Source organism: Aquarana catesbeiana, linkage group LG08 (assembly GCF_042186555.1).
Source record: "Aquarana catesbeiana isolate 2022-GZ linkage group LG08, ASM4218655v1, whole genome shotgun sequence".
Taxonomy (NCBI): domain Eukaryota; kingdom Metazoa; phylum Chordata; class Amphibia; order Anura; family Ranidae; genus Aquarana; species Aquarana catesbeiana.
Genome location: NC_133331.1, coordinates 141269011 through 141290745, shown reverse-complemented (window position 1 = coordinate 141290745; position 21735 = coordinate 141269011). Strand labels below are relative to the sequence as shown.

At 39.5% G+C, this 21735-nt stretch overlaps 1 protein-coding gene across 10 annotated transcripts in view; it reads left to right on the top strand.

Moving 5' to 3' along the window:
- Window positions 1–21735, top strand: part of SORBS1 (sorbin and SH3 domain containing 1) — a 211188-nt gene that overhangs the window by 90334 nt on the left and 99119 nt on the right. For all 10 annotated transcript variants that reach the window (XM_073596488.1, XM_073596489.1, XM_073596490.1 and 7 more), the window contains 4 exons: window positions 6235–6288; window positions 11055–11184; window positions 13064–13178; window positions 17926–18009. In XM_073596488.1, the coding sequence (XP_073452589.1) occupies window positions 6235–6288; window positions 11055–11184; window positions 13064–13178; window positions 17926–18009 (383 nt within the window). The remainder of the gene's footprint in view (window positions 1–6234; window positions 6289–11054; window positions 11185–13063; window positions 13179–17925; window positions 18010–21735) is intronic.

The window sequence follows — 21735 nt, the reverse complement described above, 5'->3', positions numbered from 1 at the left end:
GCTCGATACAAACACCAACGGATGCTAAAAAGCCGGAGGCAGTGGAGATTGCTCAGAACGAGGCTTGAGGCGAAGTTGGCGTGCAGGCGAGAAGGGATGACGTCACTGGGAAGCTTCCCAGTGACGTCATCCCTCCTCGCCTGCACAGCAACTGCTCCTCAAGCCTCTTTCTGAGCAATCTCCACTGCGGCTTGGTTCTTATCATCCAGCAGTGTTTGTATCAAGCACAGAGCGCCTATAAAGCAGGAACAGACTGACGAAGCTGATGACTACCCCTATGCTGGGATTTAATCAATCCTTAGGACTTCACAAATGTGAGTTGCCTGTATTTATAAGTATTATTAAACTTGTCCTATATCTGCACCCAGAGGCGCCTCTCCCCTTGTGTCTTTTTCAGTGTACCAGAACATGGTTTCTGTTCCCCCCTGATGGCAGCCCTGAGTGTGGGACCCCCTATCACCATCCCATATGGTCCTTGGACTTTCTAATATATTACAAGTCTATGGACTCTTGTCATGTTATTTTAATTGTGCATAAATCAATATGCTTTTAACTTATACTAACACTGTGGGATAACTATTGCTCTAGTTCCCGGCGCCTTTACTTGTATATTGTGTTTCTGCTTTTGTTTGCTGTGAATTAACACTAAAAGTCTTTTTTTTTTTTTTTTTTTTACAGTCCTTTTATTCTGCTTACAGTAATTGTTTTATCTCTGCCAATTTAGAGGCGCCAGACCTGTTTGTGGCAAATGGTCTAGGATTGAGAATTTTTACAAAATTCAACTTGTCTCCCTCTTCTAAATAATAATAGAATTGCCACAGGATTCAGGAAAAGGTGCAATGTGGCTTTAAACATAAGCTAACAATTGTGAATGGCAAGAGCTCAATGTGCCATTGAATTTACCAATTGTTGCTATAATCTAATGTTATGGCATCCAAATAAATACTTCTAGACCTATGCTCGTATCTAGTGAATAACCCAGTTTATACTTTATTCATCTTTGCATTTTTACAGTGAGCATTTCCAGATTTAGCAATCCCTTTTTTTGGGCAATGGTAAATCAAAAGTGCAGATTTTTTTACATATTGAACTTGTTATTAAAGGGGTTTTAAAGGTTGTTTTTTTTTTTTTTTTAAATCACAAACATGTCATACTTACCTCCTCTGTTCAAGGGTTTTGCACAGAGGGGCCCCCGATCCTCTTCTCGAGTGCCGCCACGGAGACCCGCATTCCCTGGGGGCACTTGTGCGGGCATGCTCCCGAGTCCTGCTGCTGCGTCCATTGACACAGACAGTAGGGCTCGGCCCTGCCCTGTCACTGGCTTTAATTAACAGCAGCGGGAGCCAATGCTCCTGCTGCTATCAATCCAGCAAATGAGGATCAGAGACAGCGGCTGGAGCTGCAGGATGAAAAACTTGAGGGTTTACTACCCCTTTAAGCTAATTTTTCCCAGAGCTTAGTGAATAGGGTGAAGTTTCACTTTGCAAAGAAAAAAAAAATCTAAAAACAAAAAAACTTTTTATTCAACTTTTTAGTCAACAGACCTTCACCTCATTCACTAAGCACTGCAAAGTGCAACTTTCCTTGCAATTCTGTTTTCCGTTCGTAAATCAACCCCATTGAACTACAGGTTAGCTGTTAAATTGTATCTATATATTGCAGCAATTGTTAGTGCTCATTCACACTGCCCACACACTATATACCGTGCGGACAGCTGTCTGTTTTATTTGCAGTGAGCTGCGGTGAAGGAGCAGTATGAGAGGAACGTTTCAGCAAATTGCACTGTTTACTTCTTTTTTTTTTTTTTTTTTTTTTAACACAAACTGCTAGAACTTTAAAATATGAGCTTCCAGGTACGGGAGTATTGGCACAACCTTTCCCATCCCAGAAATCCACTCCTTGGAGCCTGGGTGACTTATTGGAGGCTGAAGGGTCTGGTGTGTGCAAATACTGACATACAGAAACCTGTGATTTAAATTGATTACGAACTGTAGGTGCTCTGCTGGTGCCATTGGCGTGCGCAGACTATTGCATTAGGGTGTGCACCCCAAAGCTCAATAAATGTATATGTGTGTGTGTATATATATATATATATATATATATATATATAATATGAGGTGTGTGTGAATATATATATAAAATATGAGGTGTGTGTATATATACACACACGCACAGTCACACACACACTTATAGATGTAAACAAACATTATTTTAAAATGTATTAAAACATGGACGGTGTTCGTAGGGCAGTGTCAGTAGTTTTTTGTTTGTTTTTTACAGTATTTTTTATTTACAATTCTTTTAGGAGCCCTACTGGGGCTTTGGTGAAATATCAGGGATCTAAACAGACTCCTGATGTCTCACTTTTGCAACAGAGAAAGAGGCTGAGGACAGAGATACCCAGTCCCTTTCTCTGCAGTGTCAGCTGCACTGGACAATGAGTGAATGGGAAATCCTCTGTACTGAGCAGCTTCCTGTTCATTCACAAACTGAAGCCTAGAACACACAGTTTACTAGGCTTTAGTTATGAATGAACACAGTGAGTGATCTGTACCAATCACTCACAGTCACTCATTCAGAAAAGGAAGTGGGCCCAGGCAGCAAGAAAAATCTATGCCGCACGGGGGTGGTTAGAATGTGCCCAGGCACACCTGGCACACCCCTTTGGCATGCCTATGGCTGGGGCTTTAGAGTGGAAAGAGGCTGCTGTGAAAGTGAAGTGTGTATTTGCTATACAGCTTGAGTTTGTTATTTAAGGGCAATACAGGCGTACTTTAATGAGAGACGGTTTATCTTACAAAGTTTGAACCTAAAATTTAGAGTACACCCTGACCCAGCGTCAAGTTGTCCATGCCATTTTATTGATTTTCACAGAATAAAGATCTATAGATATCTATATAGATCATCAATGCTGGATATTTTCATAAAGATAAGGCACTAATAATACATGCTATTTATCCTGTGTGCCTGTGCTTCTAAGATTCATAAAGGGTCAGTTTACTAAGATGCAATGATGTTATTTTAACAGTAATTTTCTATTCAAAAAGTTAAGTTCCCCTTTACAAAATATCATACAGATGTAGAGTCATTTTAAGTCTTGTTTTATCTCATCTACCTAGAATGGCTAATAAAAGTTGTGTTATAATCTTTTACTTACAAAATACCACAAAAATTAATATTATAATATTAATATTATAATGCAGTAAATACAACTGGTGGTCTATGCACTAAAACTTTAGTGAATAGAAAATTGAATATTTGTCCATAAAAAAAAAGCACATTGCAGCACACAGTAGAAAAATCACCATGTAATATGCTTTAGAGACCTGATTATTGTGTGTAGGTGATTGGGTGCTATAGGTAACAGAATACCAAAATAAAAGCATGCATGTCCGTGATGCCATATAATACCATACGCCATTGGACGTTCTGGCATACGAGAATTCCTTAATAGATTTTGGCACTAGGTTTGTTTTTAAGTTTTCTAAATTAAGATGTTTCCTAAAGCTAAACTTTAAGTATACAGTTTGGCAGTACTGTATATTAAGCACCAAGTAGAAAAGCTGCTCATTTATGATGAATAGACTTCTTGTTTGCTGATGTTACAACAGATATTGCAACACAATATTTCTAAAACCGCCAGGATTGCTCCCAGGACAACAAATACTGTTTATACTGTTATAGAACAGATTGCAGTGTACTGCATGTTCACAATTATGTTTGCTTCCATGTAGCCTGTGGCTTCCTTTAATTTCCCTGGTATGTTGTGGATTTTTTGCATGCCGAATTGCAATACACTTTACATTTCTTGTTTTGGCACGTGCTCTAATTGTTTATACAGGTCAAATATAGACTAAAATGGAATTGCTTCAGAGGCCAGATAAGGTATTATACCAGTGTTGCCAACCGTCAGTATTTTTACTGGCAGCTAGTAAAATTGGCACTTTTCTCCTGACAGCAAATGACAGGAAAAGGTTGTCAGTAAAAAATATGGCTGTGATGCTCGGCTCGGAACTGCACATGCACATCCAAGTGCCTGCTACAGTGTGTTGCGGCGGCAGGAGGTGTATCTGAGCATGTTGTGTGATGTCATGGTGCAGGGGAGCTGAGCGGAGTGACTGTAGCCTTCTGTGCGGGTCTGGGGGCCGGGAGCAAGTCAAGCCGGGGGCGGGGTTGTCAGTGCTATTTGCACTGGAGTGGACTGAAGGGATCACCTGGTGTAGAGAGAGACTGTCACTGTGACTCAGGAGGAGGCGTGTCATGTCAGTGAGGTGTCATCATCCTCTGTCCTGTCCCTGAGCTACTTACTATATTGAAAATAAAATAAGAAATATGTTTTTTGCCTTAATATCTGCCTTAAATCACATTGTTAATTGCATATTGTACTTGTTTGTAGTCTGTGCCAGTAAATTTTGGGTGTCGTTTAAGTAAATTTCAATCTGGTAGGTTGGCAACACTGTATTATACAATGCTTGGTACTTGAGTGACCAATTGGTAGGCCTGGATAGTTCTGGAAGCCAGATAAAACATGGTGAACAATCACCAGGCCTTTATAACTGGAGAGGCCAGATAAGGCATTATGCTGTGCTTAGCACCTGAGCCACCAATTGTCAGGCCTTAGTCGCTCCAGAGGTCAGATGAAACATTAAACAATGCTTAATACTGGAGTGAACAGTTACCAGGCCTGAGCACAATTATGTGAGGTAAGGAATGTGCCTAGTGCTATGCAAATGGAAACTTTCAGAAAGCCAGTATTTGCATAGGGTCATCAGGAAAGAGAGGGGATTCTCGCAGGGAAGCTTAAAGGATATGTTCACCTTTTGGAGCATGTTGCACCCATATTTAGGGTGTAACATGTAACATGCTCCAGCACCTCCCCCCTCACCCCCGTCCTTTGTGACAATGGGGGGGGGTTCCTCTCACAGCCATTGTCACATTCAAATTTGGCATGGCTGTTTGGAGCACAGGAATCTGTAAATGAAGAAATGAACTAAAAGTCCTGTCTGCCACCAAGGCTTAGGCTTGTAGTTCTTAATGAGCTGATAAGCGCCCTTGTAGTTCATTGACACTTCCTCCAGCTGTCTAACAGAAAGACCATACAGAGGTACGGGCAGAAAGTTGGAGTAAAGCAGGTTATACACAGTGAGATTTGTTTTCGTTCAACCAGTGGCTTGAACAAAAATAACACTTATGCCCTGTACACACGGTCAGAAATTGATCGGACATTCCGACAACAAAATCCATGGATTTTTTCCGATGGATGTTGGCTCAAACTTGTCTTGCATACACACAGTTGGACAAAGTTGTCGGAAAATCCGATCGTTCTGAATGTGGTGACGTAAAACACGCACGTCGGGACTATAAACGGCTCAGTAGCCAATAGCTTTCATCTCTTTATTTATTCTGAGCATACGTGGCACTTTGTGAGTCAGATTTGTGTACACACGGTCGGAATTTCCGACAATGGATTTTGTTGTCGGAAAATTTTACAGCCTGCTCTCAAACTTTGTGTGTCGGAAAATCCGATGGAAAATGTCCGATGGAGCCCATATACGGTTGGAATTTCCGACAACACGCTCCAATCGCACATTTTCCGTCGGAAAATCCGACCGTGTGTGTGGGGCATTACAGATCCCTGTATCAACATAAGCTATGTTGGTGCAGTGATCTCTACCACTGTTCTATTGTATTCTGAGAATACAACAGAAACACATATCAGCGTTGCAGCAGCTGCAATGTTTTGCAAGTTCCCGGGGTAATAAAAAATCAATGCACATTTTTTTTTCTGCAAACTTATGTGCATTTATTCTTTTTTCTGAAAGGTGAACTTGCCCTTTAAATGCACTGTTACTTAGGTTCCTTAGTACTGCTTCCATGTTTATTTTATTGATGCAAAGTAAAGTTGAAGGATAGGAACTGTCAATGTGATTTACCAATATCTAACTAGAAATGAGAAGGATCGTCACTAAAATTAAAATGATTGAATCGTGCTGTCAATATATATATAAAACATAGGCGATGTTCATCACAAAGCGATTGTGAAGATCCAAAGTTGGTTGAGGTCTCTTTTACTATTGAGTCTGAAAATCCTCCTTCCATAGCAGAGTACATAGATAGAAACCTGTTTTATTTGATTGGTATTTGGGGAATCATTCGTTCATTTCTTTGATTTGCTTCTTTCTTGTCAAAACTCTGTTAAAAGCTTTTCATTTCTGTTCTTTTTTTTATTTTTAGATGATGATTCAGATTCTTATCCAAATTATGGGCGACATTCATATATAGAAGATGGTAAGCTTTACAATTTTTTTTTTTTATATGACTAGATCATGTTCTGTTATCTAGCAGGAGCATACGCAAACTGTATCCCCATTCCCACTTTCAGGACTTCTTAAAGCAGTGATTCTCAACTCCTGTCCTCAGGACCCACTAACAGGCCAAGTTTGCAAGATAACTGAAATACATCACAGGTGACATATGTAGCACCCTCTACCATAGGATTTTTGCTAGGGAAACTGTCAGTACAGGTAAATTTAAGCATGCCTATGCTGCAAGCTAGGCCTGTTTGTTTTTGATCTGGGGACAGGGAGTTGTTAGTGTAGCAGTGGGTGTGACCACCTGTACTCTGGTTCTGAGGCGCCGCCCCTGCTTCCAGTGAGAATGTTCTGGAAGAGGGGAAGGGCCTAGAACTGGAGTGGCAGGCAGCTCATGTGAGGAGCCCTGACCAATCCCCAGCTGGAATTGGCAGGGGGCAGGCCTCCCATATAAGCTGAGGTAATAGGCCACTGGGAGGGTTTGTCGGTCGGGAGAAGTGAAGAATAGAGTACTAGACAGCAGCAGGAGGGCACCCCCATCTGGGGGGGTGCGCCGATTGCAGGAGCAGATCCGGGAGAGCTGTGAGGGAGCTTCACCCTCACACGGTCATGGGTGAAGTCCTCATCATTACATAGTCATTGATGAGGAGTTCCTGGAGCAGAGGGACAGGAGAAGCTGTCGGAACATGCGGTCTGGTTAAGTTCTTCACCATGGACTTCAGGCAGAGAAAGGTCAGTGAGTGTACCACAGTTTAGTTCTGGATGTGGAGACATGCCAGGGAGTCTGTGAGGGAACTTCATCCTTACACGGTCATGGGTGAAGTCCTCATCTTTACACGGTCATTGATGAGGAGTCCTGGATCAGAGGAGAGACTGTGGGTAATAGTGTCAAATCGATGCGGCCTGAGGGCGCAGGATTTGCAAGCTGGGCTAGCTGGGAACAGTAGTCCACCGCTCAGCACATGCTTTTAAACTACTAGGCCTCCAGGGAGAGGTACTGCAGGCCTCTGGCCTAGTAGCAGCAACCAGAGTCAGCAATAGAGACTATTCAGAGTGGGTTTTTACATATAAGAAGAGGATGTGACAAGGAACATAATGTGCCACAGAATAAGTTTGTGCGGGAGGGAAGGATTCCTGGGAGCAATAGTCTTCAGGAGTTATGCAGAGGAGGAGCAATAATCTGCATCGTGATGCAGGGAAGAGACTGTAGATGTTATACATGTGTTTCTTTTCTTCAAGGCTCAAAGTGAAGTTCTAAGTTATTAATATGATGGCAAAGTAATTTGATCTATGGGCATCCCATATACCCCTTTACCCCAACCAAGTTATATCCCCCCAATAAACAAAAACAAAGCAAAAGACTGTTCATTGTCTCGGAGGTGATATACAGAGGTCTGGCAGCAGGGTGATATGGTGGATGTTAGTAACTAGTGGCAACACACCGCTACACATAATTTGCTGTTCAGTGATTGCAGTGTTCTAGTCTGCATCTCCCCAAGGTAATACTTAAATTCTGGCCTGTTAGTGGGTCTTGAGGACAGGCGTTGAGAACCACTGTCTTAAAGAGTTTTCTTTTAGCTTTAAATGGGGTCACCCCCTCCCTCCCCATGCACTATTTATCAGGCACGGAAAGCTGACATTGCAGATCTGGTTCTGAGGCAGTGCAGACAGCAGAAAACTGATCCCAAGTAGTAAAGGGAGGATAAGACTGACAGCCCGGAGTTTTAGCATTCAAAAAACAAGTTATCAATTGCTGGCCCCAGATTTCTGTGGTAAAGCTTCTGCATTGTGTGGTTGTATTGCACTACATTGCACAACCATTAGGTGGCACTGTCAGTCAACAACATTCTTCAATAAAGGCAACTAAAATTTTTCGCTTACGTTGTTGTTTTCTAGTATACAGATCTAAAACTTAAAAGGATAAAAGCTTACCCTTTATGACCATGGGCTTGTATCACAAATAAAATGCTGAAATACTATGCATACTGCTTTTCTAAGTTCTCCATATACGAAGATTGTGACACCCCTGCTACGTGGAGAGAATTATTATCACATTTTAACTAACATAGGCTTATTCAGAAAGGGGGTGCAAAAGCACTAACACTTAGCAACAAATCAGGATTAAGTTTACCGGAGTCAGATGATAGACTCATTCAGATTGGTTGCTATGGGTTATTGTACTTTGCCCTAATGAGTTACCCTTCCCGAAGTGGAATTTAGAGGTATCATCCAGCCAAAAGTACAGGATCTTGCCTGCAAGCAAAGCACTTGGCAAAAATTATATCTGGATAATTAAACAGCTTAAGAACTGAACAAAAAAGCATTACTTATTCTGAAAAGAACTATGACTATACAGTAGTTATCAAGCTTATCTAATATATATTTAGCAGTTCTGGAAACAATGGAAACATTCTCCTCAGTGGGTTTATATTCCATTTTAAGCTCTGACACCATTTTAGTATCATTGATGGAGAGCTTAGAATTCCTGCATAATGTCAGTAAGCTTGTATGGGATTCTTGCTGCACTGGCTATAGACCACTCACTGAAAGCTCTTCAGGGTCAGTGCCTCTGTTTTGCAAATGTGATGCTGTATAAAAATATGCAGTTCCCTTTATATTCTCCTTAGAATATACCTGTTGTAACAAGATTATGTGGCCTGCATGATTGATCTAATCTTTCTGAAAATACTATTTACCTGGCTATATTTAGCTTCAGTATTTGGGTCACAGATATGTAACAAACATACAGCAAATAAAACTCAAACAAAACTTACAATACCTTAACTCCATACTTGTTGTGGGTATGTGACTCAAAGTTTTAAAGACAAAGTACCAACATGACAGTCAGGCAACTACTATTTTGAGAATGAGAAACCCTCAGTAACCTACTTATTTCTCTAATGGCATGTTTTCTTTAAGTAGGTCATGGGTAAAGTATAGTGTAAGATATAACCACAATTCAAAAAAAAAGTTGTGACACTGTGTAAAATCTACATAAAAACAGAATGCAATAATGCAAATCTCATAAACCCATATCTTATGCACAATATAAAATAGAAAATATATAAAATGTTTAAACTGAGAAAATGTACCATTTTAAGGAAAAAAATAAGGTTATTTTGAAATTGATGGCAGCAAGAGGTCTCAAAAAAGTTGGGACAGGGCAACAAAAAGCTAATAAAGTAAGTGGTACTAACAAGGAAGTGTTGGAAGAACATTTTGCAACCAGTTGGTTTAATCGGCAACAGGTCAGTAACATGACTGGGTATAAAAAGAGCATCTTAGAGAGTCAGAGTGTCTCAGAAGATGAGCAGAGGTTCACCAATCTGTGAAAAACTGTGTTTAAAAAAATGTTGAACAATTTCAGCATAATGTTCCTCAATGTAAAGATTTAAATATATCATAATTTACAATATATAATATCATCAAAAGATTCCAAGAATCTGAAGAAATGTCTGTGCTCAGGGGACAAGGCCAAAATGCAATTTTGGATGCCTGTGATCTTTGAGCCTTCATACCGCACTGTATTAAAAACAGGCATGATTCTGTATGCTCTACCATGCAAAGAAGAAGCCATATCTGGACATAATCCAGAAATGCTGCCGATTTCTCAGGGTATCACGTACCTGATGCTGGAGGCCAACGGAGAGAGGGCTGCCCTTGTGGCTAAGTTCCAGATGTTGGGAGCGTGCGTGGTTGTGCGCTTGCGTGGTCCGGCACGCACCTGTTCGCGCATGCGTGTGCAAATGCGCATTCTTGTGCGCATCTGCGCATTTGTTATGCGCCAGTGCAAATTCCTGTAGCCATGCAAGGTACTGGCAGGAATGCCAGGTCTTTGAGCACTTCCGTTTTGGATGGTGCCCTGACACAGGGCCATTTAAAATGGTCTGTTTCAAAGTGGAAAACTGTTCTGCGGTCAGATGTATTGAAATGGCAAGCATGGGCACCACATCTACCGGACTAACGAGGAGAGGGACCTTCCGTCTTATTATCAGCACTCAGTACAAAAACCTGCATCTCTGATGGTGTATTAGTGTGTATGGAATGGGCAGCTCGCACATCTAGCAAGGCACTATCAATTTTAAAAGATATATCCATGTTTTAGAGCAGCATATACTTACATCCAGATGTCATCTTTTTCAGGGAAGGCCTTGCATATTTCAGCAGGACAGTGCAACGGCATGGTTTCATAGTAGAAGAATCCAGGTGCTTAACTGGCCTGCCTGCAGTCCAGACCTTTCACCAATGGCAATTATTTGGTACATCTTGAAATGAAAAGTACGGCAAAGATGACCCAGGACTGTTGAGCAGTTAGACCCCTATAGTATATCAGGCAAGAATAGGACAACATTCCTCTACCAAAACTCCAATACTGGTCTCTTCAGTTCCCAGACATTTACAGAGTGTTGTTAAAAGAAGAGGGGATGGTAAACATGGCCCTGTCCCACTTTTTGGAGACGTGTTGCTGCCATCAATTTTAAAAATACCCCATTTTTCTCTTAAAATTATACATTTTCTCAGTTTAAACATTTGACATGTTTCCTATTTTCTATAGTGAATAAAATATGGGTTTATGAGATTTGCAAATCATTTCATTCTGTTTTTTATGTAGATTTTACACAGTGTCACAACTTTTTTGGAATTGGGGTTGAATGTACAATTATGGAAAATGGTTTAGTATCACCAGTTATGTGTTTGTGGCAGTACATGATTTGACTCTTAGTTCTGGCCTGTAATATCCAGGAAAATCGCAGCCCTCTGTGCCACGTTCCAGGAGTGAGATGGATCATATTGACATGGAGAATAGTGTCCGCAGGTCTGTCACCTTACCTCTCCCAGCCCGCTCCTCCTCCCTCAAACCAAGCCATGAAAGGTGAGGTGCTTTATAAATATTTTTTTTTAAAACAAAAAAAATAGGTTCTCTATAATGAAGAAAATGTATAATACTTAGCTGTTATGCTACAAATGAAAAATGTAAAACTTGTGAATTAAGGTTGCTTTTCATAAAGAAGTGTATACTGCTTTTTGGGGGATGCTGCAGTGTAGTTCATAAAATGCAGGTCACAGTTTGGAGCCTGGGGTGTTCCAGGCAGGGTAGTCTGTGCATTATTCAGAGCACTCCTTGATTGGAGGAGAGGCCAGTCACATGACTTCAACAGGTCATGTAACAAGACAGTGGTGTAGTAATTAGCACTTCTGCTTAGCAGCACTAGGCTCGCGGGTTCGAATCCCAACCATGACACTACTTGCCTAGAGTTTGCATGTTCTCCCTGTGCCTGCATGGGGTTTCCTCCAGGTACTGTGGTTTACTCTCGCACTCCAAAGACATGCTGGTAGGTTAACTGGATCCTGTCTAAATTGGCCCTAGTATATGTATGTATAATTGTGAGTTAGGGACCTTAGATTGTAAGCTCCTTGATGGTAGGAACTGATATAAATTTACAATATATATGTAAAGCACGTGTAAATTGACAGCGATATCTAAGTACCTGTAATAATAATAATGATTGAAATGAATAGGATTTAAAAGGCTTTGAAGTACAGAACCAAGGAAAGCATTAAAGTGAATTAAAGTCTCAAGGTTTTTCACCTTAATGCATTCTATGCAATAAAGCGAAAAACCTTCTTTGCTGCTGAAAAAACAAACCTTTACAACCCCTTTAAGCACAGTTGTAAAGCATGGCGTTGTGCTTTATAAATGTGTTTTTTTTGTTTGTTTTTTTTAAAGCAATACCATGACCATAATTAGACCATAATGCTGCTTTATAACTAGGTCCCTCATTCTAAAAACGTAAATTGTCAGTACACTGCAAATAAAATAATTTTATGTTACAGTGCAGAACTTGCCAATTTATTTGCTTCTTCAAAGTCTCATCCCTAAACTGTGTTTAAAGCAAGTATTTTTGTTTTCTTAATTAAGTTGGGACAGGGATTTTTAATAACTGGCTGCTTTTCTTGCCAGCAGTAGACTTCATAAAATCTTGACATCAGACATAATAATTCTTTACTGGAGAGTCAATGGCAAGATTATGTTATACAGTTTGCGCCAGAACTGGCTTCAGCCAGATGAAGTTCCTTCTAGCCTCCTGGGAAAGTTAGTATGTTGTCATTATGCAAGTAGAGCCTAGGACAGATCATCTTTTCTCATAATGATCTTCTTTAGGTACATGTCATTATGTCCTGCTAGCAAAACTTTACAAATTGCCAGAGGCTGCCAGAGAGGTTTTCTACGGTCTTCATTAGTAGTCTTACCTAGCTGTACATAAGTTGTGTCATCCTTCTGCCACAGCATTCTAATATCTTGTTTCATAAAGTAGATTTAAACCGTCTTCCGTCTGGAAATAATGAGTATGACAGACTAGCTGTTGAGCAGGCTTTGGAAAGGGTTACGTAGGGCCTCTCCCAGTCCTTGTATGTCCTGGCCCTTCACCAAGGGGACGTTTCCTAGGAACACAACAAGAAACATCTGCTTATCTGCCTGCGTGTTCAGAGCAGGTTAAAAACGATGAATTGTGTTCTCTAGGAAACAGATGATTGGATTCTATTTCTGTTCTAATATGTACAGTGAGATTGTCATAAAAGCTCATGTACATTATAGCAGATGGAAAGTGCCCCCAATCTCAAGTACATTTCCTGCCTGGAGATGAGAATAGCTGGACACGGGATTAGCAGCTCTGGAATATTTCCATCCACAACACGTGTTTCCTGGGTAACCAGGAGCTTTCACGCTTAATTGCTTTCCTTGTCCACAGGAATGATTGGGATCCCCCAGACAAGAAGGTTGACACTAGAAAATACCGTGCGGAGCCAAGGAGCATTCATGAGTACCAGCCTGGGAAATCCTCAGCACTCGTCAATGAGAAGATGGTAATGTAACTCAAGGGCAGCCACTGAATCTGTTTTGTTGCTTGACCCGTGTGCACAGGGGGTGGGTTAATGCAGTGCCATTACTAATACTGAGTTGAGAAAAGACTAGAGAAGTTGAACAGTGCAAAGCAATGGCAAGGATTATCAAACTGTAAGTATTGCAGCTGTGTTAATACATTCAATTTAAATCCGTGCCTTTTATTGTTTGAACTGATCACTAATACAGCTCAGGAAATAACACATTGAGGCCTGTATGATAAGTAATAGGAAATTAACATTTTCCATAACTGTTGTGCCATATAACATTTACATAAATGACAGCTTTGTGTTGTATTTCCAAATCTGTTGAACGTTATATGCAACTTGATTGTGTCTAAAAGTCATCTCCTTTTAGCATGATTAGTCACTTTTATGACATGGCATTTATGCATGTCAGCATTAACGGATCACATTGTTCAGTTTACTTGTTTTATTGTTTAAATCACTTGTTCTACTTTAAATTATGTCTGAGAATGTGCAGTAATATTGTATATGTCTGAGTTTGATTGGTAAATGTTAACTTTTTCTTTGCCACAGGTCCTGTGCCAAGTATCTCTAACCATAAACTAACTAGTATAATGTCTTCCAAACTATTTCTCATAACAGTTTGTGTTTCCTGGTGAAAAAATTACCATGTTTCTTTTACAGTGTTAGTAGTGAGTTTTCCAATGCGACTGCCTAGAGGTCTGAAAAAAACGCACTGTTGATATCATAGCACCTGAACTGGGAAATATAGAATATATGTCACATGCTGTCAGCTCATAGTCATATTGTTTTAGCTGGCAAGGTGCTGTTAATATGTGGCACAGCTGTGACAGCAATGTTCTAACATGTGTTCACTAATTTTCATGGTATTGATTCCTGTCTTTGATAGCTGTCAGTCTACTCATTACAAGTATTTCTCTTATGGGTGGTAGTTGTGGGCTTAATCTGACCTTTTTGGGGGGGCTGCAGCTCAAATCTCCCAGATTTATTTCTTACTGTTATGAAGTGTCATTTTACTAGAGCTGCCGCAAAGTACTCTCAGCCTTCTACATTAGAATGGCAAATAAAAGAGAAAATTAAAACCATTACAAATGGTCACAGCAGATGGGCGGAGCTGGGAATTTTGGTGAAGAAATCTGACCAAGGTCCCAAATGTGTGGGAGTGTTTTTTTTAATCTGCTTACACCTTATACCTGAAATATCAGGCCTGAATGGAACAACTCTATCATTCACATACCATTATTCTAGATTTCTTTGGTTTTTCAGGTGGTTATTTTTCATATAAAAGTTTGGTAGCAGGTTCCAGACCTCATATGTGTCTACTGCCAATAGGAACTGCGGGAGCTGTTTGGTTGACATTTTTAGCAAATTCCTTAGTCCTTAATTGACAAAAATAGGTAGACATTGGGGTGGTTGTAGGCAAATAGACTGTATACTTTTGAAGTGCAGTTGCACTCTGCAAGTGCTATAGCACTTCCTTTCCTCAGAGCTTAGTAAATGTGGTTTAATAACTACTTTTTTTTTTTAGATCTTTTTCTATATAAAAAGGGCCAAACATCGTGCCTGTATCTCGGTATCTACTAATGGCTCTGGTTTTTAAAGCGGTGTTCCGGTCGAAATTATACTTTTTAAATAAAAATACAACTATAATACACAAGCTTAATGTATTCTAGTAAAGTTAGTCTGTAAACTAAGGTCTGTTTTGTTAGTTTATAGCAGTAGTTTGTTATTTTATAAATTTACAGCAGGCCGTGGCCATCTTAAGTCTGGGCATCTGAAGCCAGACTGTATTTGTTCCTGAATCTCATCCTTGCAGACTTCGCACATGCTTAGTGCAGCACAAGCAGTGTAATAGGTTTCAGGTCAGGTTTCCATAGCAACGGCAGTTTCAGAGGAAGTTGCCGCCCCTTCCCAGAAGGCATTGCAAACAGGAAATAATGCGATGGGCCGCAGCCAGGGAGGAGGAAGTGAAAAATGAATACAGCAGATGTACAGTAGGTGCTGAGAAAAAAATAAAAAAATATCCAATTTGATTACAGTGCACAGTTTAGTGAGGGATGCTGAAGAGTTGTAAAAGTGGGTGGAACTCCACTTTAAGTGCATCTAAAAGCCAAACTTTTTTTGGCATTTGTCTCACCAGAGAGTAAGTTTCCTCTTACTTTCTGTTGTATTTACAGGACAGGAAGTAAGTAAACGTCTTTCAAATGGAACAAGGCAAATAGCAAACAATTCTGACAGGGTTGTAGCCAACAGCTAAAATGAAGAAAAACCATTTGGGCATTAGATATACTTTAAAGTGACACTAAACAATTTCCTTTTTCTCCATAAATAATCAATACACATCTACTACTTAAAGCCTAAGTGCCAGCAAAAAAAGTAAAAAATCACAGAAATCACTGCAAGGGACATAACTTTGCAGTCAGTAGTCCCATCCATTGAACACTTACTGCAGCTTCTATGAATGGAAAGTGATCTATGAATGGTGGACATGCAGATGATTGATAGGTCCCCCCCCCCCATTCATAGATCCTGTTTCATTCAAAGAAGTGGTAGTATTGGTTCAGTAAATAGCATAGCTTGACAGAAAGGGCAGGCATAGTCAGGCACTCTAGATGAGAGCCTGTGACAGCTCCCACAGGTCTTTTTACCCCTACTGTACTCGAAGATTACTGTGAGGTGGGGGCGGGGGGGGGTTCATGGACAGAAGAGAATTTCACAACAGAAGAAGCATCAGCACAAGGAACACATCCTACTCAATATACAGTATGTTATGTCCTTTGTGCTGCTTTTTTTTCTTTTGGCTGCATCTAAGCTCCCAAACCTCTCCCTTTACCCTCATCTCTTCTATTTGTTTAGAATGTGCAGTGTATGTTAGTTGCAGGCATGTGCACTGCTTTATGTACAATACAAATTCCATAGTCCCTAATCCATCTTAGGAGCGATCAAAAGAGGGTGACTACTTTCTTGCATACAGTGGGACCATAGAGAACAAATATAGCCATCCTCTAATAGGAGGTCGGATTATAGCAGCAAAAAAAAGAGGCATTTGGAAATTTAGATGATGCTACAAAAGAAGGTTTTTTTAAGTTAAGAATACATACTTGGGCTTTTCTTTTTTTTTTATAACCCGAGTTTAGTGTCACTTTACATTAAACCATTGCTTTGCTCATTTAGGGCACAGCATGGCCACCTTGGAATGGCTGGCTGACTCACTAGCACATACTTACGGTTCCTTCATTCCCTTTATGCTCGATTTGGCCCCGAGAACAAACAAAAATACCTAGTCCTTCAGGTAGGGAGAATATGTGGCACTCCCCCACTTACTACATGGCACCACAGATGTCTGATTGACCATTCAGGTACACTTTGATTATGTATTTTTTCATTATACTCCCAGATTTGTGACAGGTTTACAGTGCGAAATATATTCATCACTACCATTCCTGGGGTGCAGTAAAGTAAAAGTAACACTAGATGGCACCACTGATTTACTGTTTTATACAAAGTAATACATTCACTGTGTCTTACAATATAATAGAAGCTAAAGTAAGACGTTTCATGTTACAGTGCAGTATAATTATCAGATGTGCTGTGCATTTCAGAAAAGTTTCAGAAAGCAATATAGCAATATGAATTTTTAACAGAAGGGCCCACCTTCTGTTGCTTTTTCAGTATTGGCATAGGTTTACACCATAATTCTATGTAAATTACTACTACATATGGTGATCCTATCTAAATGAAAGATAGAAAATATTACAGCTAGGTTTTTAGTTGAAATTCTTGGTGATGTTTTGAGATGTTTGTTTAAACCCTAATTACATTTGTGGGTGCTTGTGTGCAGTAACCTTTTAACATTGTCCGAGTTTGAGAATATATTCTGGTAATTGAGTGATAGTTGGTGAGGGGGATTGCAGACAATAAGTTTGTGCAGCTGACATTTAGGGCTCATGCACACAGCGCTTAACAACTTGGCTTTTACAGGCATTTGCCTTTTTTCTTTATGCTGGTAAGCAGTTATAAGCTCTTTGTTAGCCTATATGTCTATGCACACACAGTTGTTTGCAGGCATATTAGAAGAGGAGCGTTTACAGGCTAAAAAAAAAACATCACCAGTGCATTCAGGAGAGGAGGTTTTGGGCAGACACGTTTAGCATTTGAGTGTTCGTTCCTTCCAGTAGCCAGAATAAATTATTATTCTGGTCAATGGAATCCATAAATGATCAAATGCTTAATGTGCCTAAACACGTTTGCAATACACGGCTTTGGGTGCATTTTTCCTGCCAGGAGTAAAAGGTGTTCAAAGGAGAAATTGAACGATCAGTGTGCATGAGGCCTTCTACTCTTTGGCAATCTACTTTACTTTACCTTACTCCTTTTGTGTTACTTCCAGCTTGTGTGTACTGTTTATACTGTCATTTTATCCATTGTACTTTAGGTGTATTACTAATCTGTCTTCTGTATCCTGTGTGTCTTATGTCTCATCCAATGCCAGGTTGTGCCGTGAGCTCTGTTTCTTGCATATCCATGTTCTGTTAAAGATGCAGGATAAAGTGTGACCTCACATCCACTGTTACAGATAAAAAAATTTCTCTTCTCAATTTCTAGTCCTGGCAGTGGAAAGGAGTACTTGGGAAATCTGCATCTCTAACAGGCCCTTTTCTGTGTTCTTTTTCATGATCTTCTTCTCCTTCTTCCTTCCATTCCCCTGTCATGACCTTTGTAGACTCGGGATAAAAGCCCAGAAGAGATAGATTTAAAGAATGAGCCTTGGTATAAATTCTTTTCCGAGTTGGAATTTGGGAAACCGGTAAGTAAGGATAGATTTCAGCTTCTTTGTGCTTTGCCATAGCTGCAGATAAGATGATAATGACAACTTAGCCATGGCCTGTTTTTATTAGAACCTTGAATAGGAAATACAAAAAAATGGTTATAATATCTTATAAATATTATATACTAGCAAGCCAATTTTATATCATTCTACTCAGGATACAGACGACGTAATGGCACAGGGGGCTTTGTATTTTTACAGCAGAGCAAAATTAATATATAGGTTTAGGTTTGTAAGTATCAACCACTATTATTTTTGTTGTTAATAATAATTACTATTAATATTATTATGTTAAATTATAGGGTTGTAAAAAAACAAAAATAAAAACTGTAACGTTGTTTTCATACTATTTACTAATCCCTTATTTACCCCATTGTTCATTATTCATTACTTGTTTGCTTGTTTCTTTAAAGCAGTCAGTTGTGTTTATTTTTCCATTGTATTTTATTGACATATATGGAGCTATATGCAACTGCTATCTGATCTGTGAAACAACAGCATCCCAAAAAAAGTAAACGTTTCCATGTCAAATGGTAACATTTCATTCAGCTTTTTGGATCTGCCTTTTTTTTTTTTTTTTGAGATAGTGTTTGCATAGAGCAAACATAGTAGCACGGTTCAATAAAGAAAGATGTCTGTTGTAGGCCCCTTGATAAAGCACATTGCGCTAACACATACACATTAGGCTGGATTTGTTTGTTGCAACCAATCATATTCTAGCTGTCATTTTTCCAGTGTAGGTCGGAAAATAAAACATAGCAGAGCATTAGTGTGGGCAACATTCCTATCTTTGTTATCCCATGTTCATGTAATCAACCAATTATGTTTTAGTCTATGCTGTTATATTCGTTAATGCTGACTATGAATGAGTGTCATGGTCAAGGGTGAGGCTTGGAGACCAGTAGCTATAGCAGTGGAAAGGTTCACAAGGACCAGCAGGATAAGTAAATAAGCAGGTCACCCTAGCGGAACACGTGGGCTCACTAGAGGTACAGGGTCTAAGTGTGCTTACTGGTCTTCACCAGAGCTCCTGATGGCGGAGATGGGTTTCATTCCATGCTAGTGTCAGGTTGGGGTCCTCAGGTTTGCTCCACCAGGAGGTGAGCAAGCTGCGGACCAGTAACAGATGTAGCAGGTAGGGATCAAGCAGAAACCTAGTCGGTAAATAAGCCAAAGGTTGGTAACAAGTGGTTGCAGGTTGGGGTCAAGCTAAAGTGCAGTCGAGGAACAAGCCAAAGGGTGGTAACAATTGGTAGCAAAATTAAGGACAGTTGCAAGTAGCAAAATATTAGCTGAAGAAAGCACATTAATCTGGCAATAAGGAAGTGCAGAGACATGGCTTAAATCAGGAAGTTAATTGGAGGTGCAAAGAGTTCAAGGTACAACATAAACAAGATACAAGGCAAGATTGTTCAAGGGATGTGACAGGGAACTGTCCAGCATCTCAGGTGGCAAAATGAGAAGAGCTGCAGCCAGACACAACAGAGGCCCCAGGTTCAGATCTGGACCCTGACAATGAGGTTGTCATTTATAATTTTTTTTAGTTATAATTGTTTGGGACACACAAAATATTTATGTGTGTGGTTTGTCTTGGATCTGTTGTACATTTAGACAACATTTTAAGTTGTATTAAAATTGTGGTGTGCCATATTAAAATTATATCTCTCCCCATTTATCCTGTGTTATTGGGCTCCTACATCAAAGGAGACATGTATTTTCTGTTCTAGAAAAAAACACTTTGAGAGGCTTTCACAGTAGATGGTAACAAACTAATGCTTGGGTACATTTGTACCAGAGTGAAATTAAGGTAAGGCAGGTAATTGGTAGCTCTGCAGAAATGTGTCCATTTGAGATGGGGGAACCAGTCCCTCCATATCCAATTATGTGACCAGCCTCAGTGGGAGCCCAGTGCCATGGTTTTTGTGAGATATGTAAATATTACAAGGTATTTTTTTGCCTGTGTTTTTAAGTTAGCAAAATGGTCAGGTGGAATTTTAATTTATTTATAGGTATGCTTTAATAAATATACCTGCTGCCCAGTTTCCTCATCCCTTGTTTCCATTTCATTTATGGTGCACTGGCCTTACCCGCCCCTTTACATTTTTATCTTTATTTAAATACATTACATGCTCTGCATATACCTTTAGTTGTTTAGCTACTTTTACATGGCCTATATTGGCCATGTAAAAGTAGCTTGCATGGGCTCTGTAGGTCATAATAAATATCCAGATAATAAGCAAAGAATACAGGAGAGCCCTAAGTGTCTATAAAACATACATTACACACATAAATCACCACACATTATTATTTATTCATATTCTTACATTAATGAAGTATAAATGTGAACCTGTAAATCCTATATGCTATTTTGTACTGTAATTCATAAAGATGTAAATGTGCCTTTTAATCAAAGCTAAACAAAATCATAATTTTGAATTTTTATTAACCTTAAAACTTACATAAACCTGAAATTTCTAGTACGCCTTGACAGCTGCAGTCATATCCTTGTCCTCATCAACCAGTAATTTAAAAAGAGTTATACGTTTTCTCTGCTTAACACTGATTGAGCAACTACCAAAAGGCTGAATTATCTATCAACCTATTACATCTCCTGGGGACCCTTATGGTCTCAGTGCCTCTCTTTTCAGGTACATGCACCAGTTATGGGGACTGTAGAGGCAGTCTTGGTCCCTAGAGTGCTGGAAAAATATATGTGGGGAATTCAGCTCTATAGCATCTACTTGTAGCCACCATAATAAAAAAATATACGCTTTTCAATCAGTTAACCCCAAAGTGTTTTGGATTGTAGGCCATTTTTAGGTTTCTTGGGGATTTCATTGGTGAGGTTTAGTTTTGCTCCAGTCTACTCTCTTTTGGGTGTGTTCATTCCTACTACTGATTGTCGATATTATTAAATATTTGAAAAGTGTAACCAAAAGAGTGAAACCTACTCGTAATGTTTGTTGCTCTTATGTAGGCCTAAAAAAAAACAAAGCAACCAAGAGATTTCATAAATGATTGACTTATCTTTCCAACAGCTGCCAAAAAGTGAAATAACTTTATTGGAATGACTGACTTGTTAAAAAAAATACAAATGAGATATTATTGTCCTGCCAGATTCGTAGTAAGAAGCAGTTCTAGACTAAACAGTACCCATTTGTATATATTGCGCTCATTTGACAAACCTAATGGATCTGTAAAAGTTATCTTGCATTATAGTAGACTAATTTCAGGCCTGTGCAGCATGTGCAGGCTTCAGTTGGTTTAACAAGTCCTACACAAGTCACCTAAATCACTAATCACAAATGTTGTTCAGACTTTTCCAGATACATTTTGTTCCTAATGTTCCTTCTGCAGGAAAGCTGCAAATGCTTAGCAAGATTTATTTTAGTAGATTGATTTGATACAATGAAAACTTGTCAGATAAAGTGCTAAAAAGGGATAACTATGAACATCATTTGTTTGCATTGTTAATATTTGTGACTGTATGCCAATAGTATGAGCAGTTATATTTTATAGTAAACCTCCTTACTCTGGATCATAAAGTCTACTTTTATTACTGAACAGATCCATGTATGCCTCAGCCATTTCACATGGTAATGAAGGCTATATTTAGTTGAACTATAATAATTTCCTCCAGCATTAGTAAAATATTTTAAACAAGTTTGTTATGTGAAAGCATGTGCCATATTCTGGACGATATAT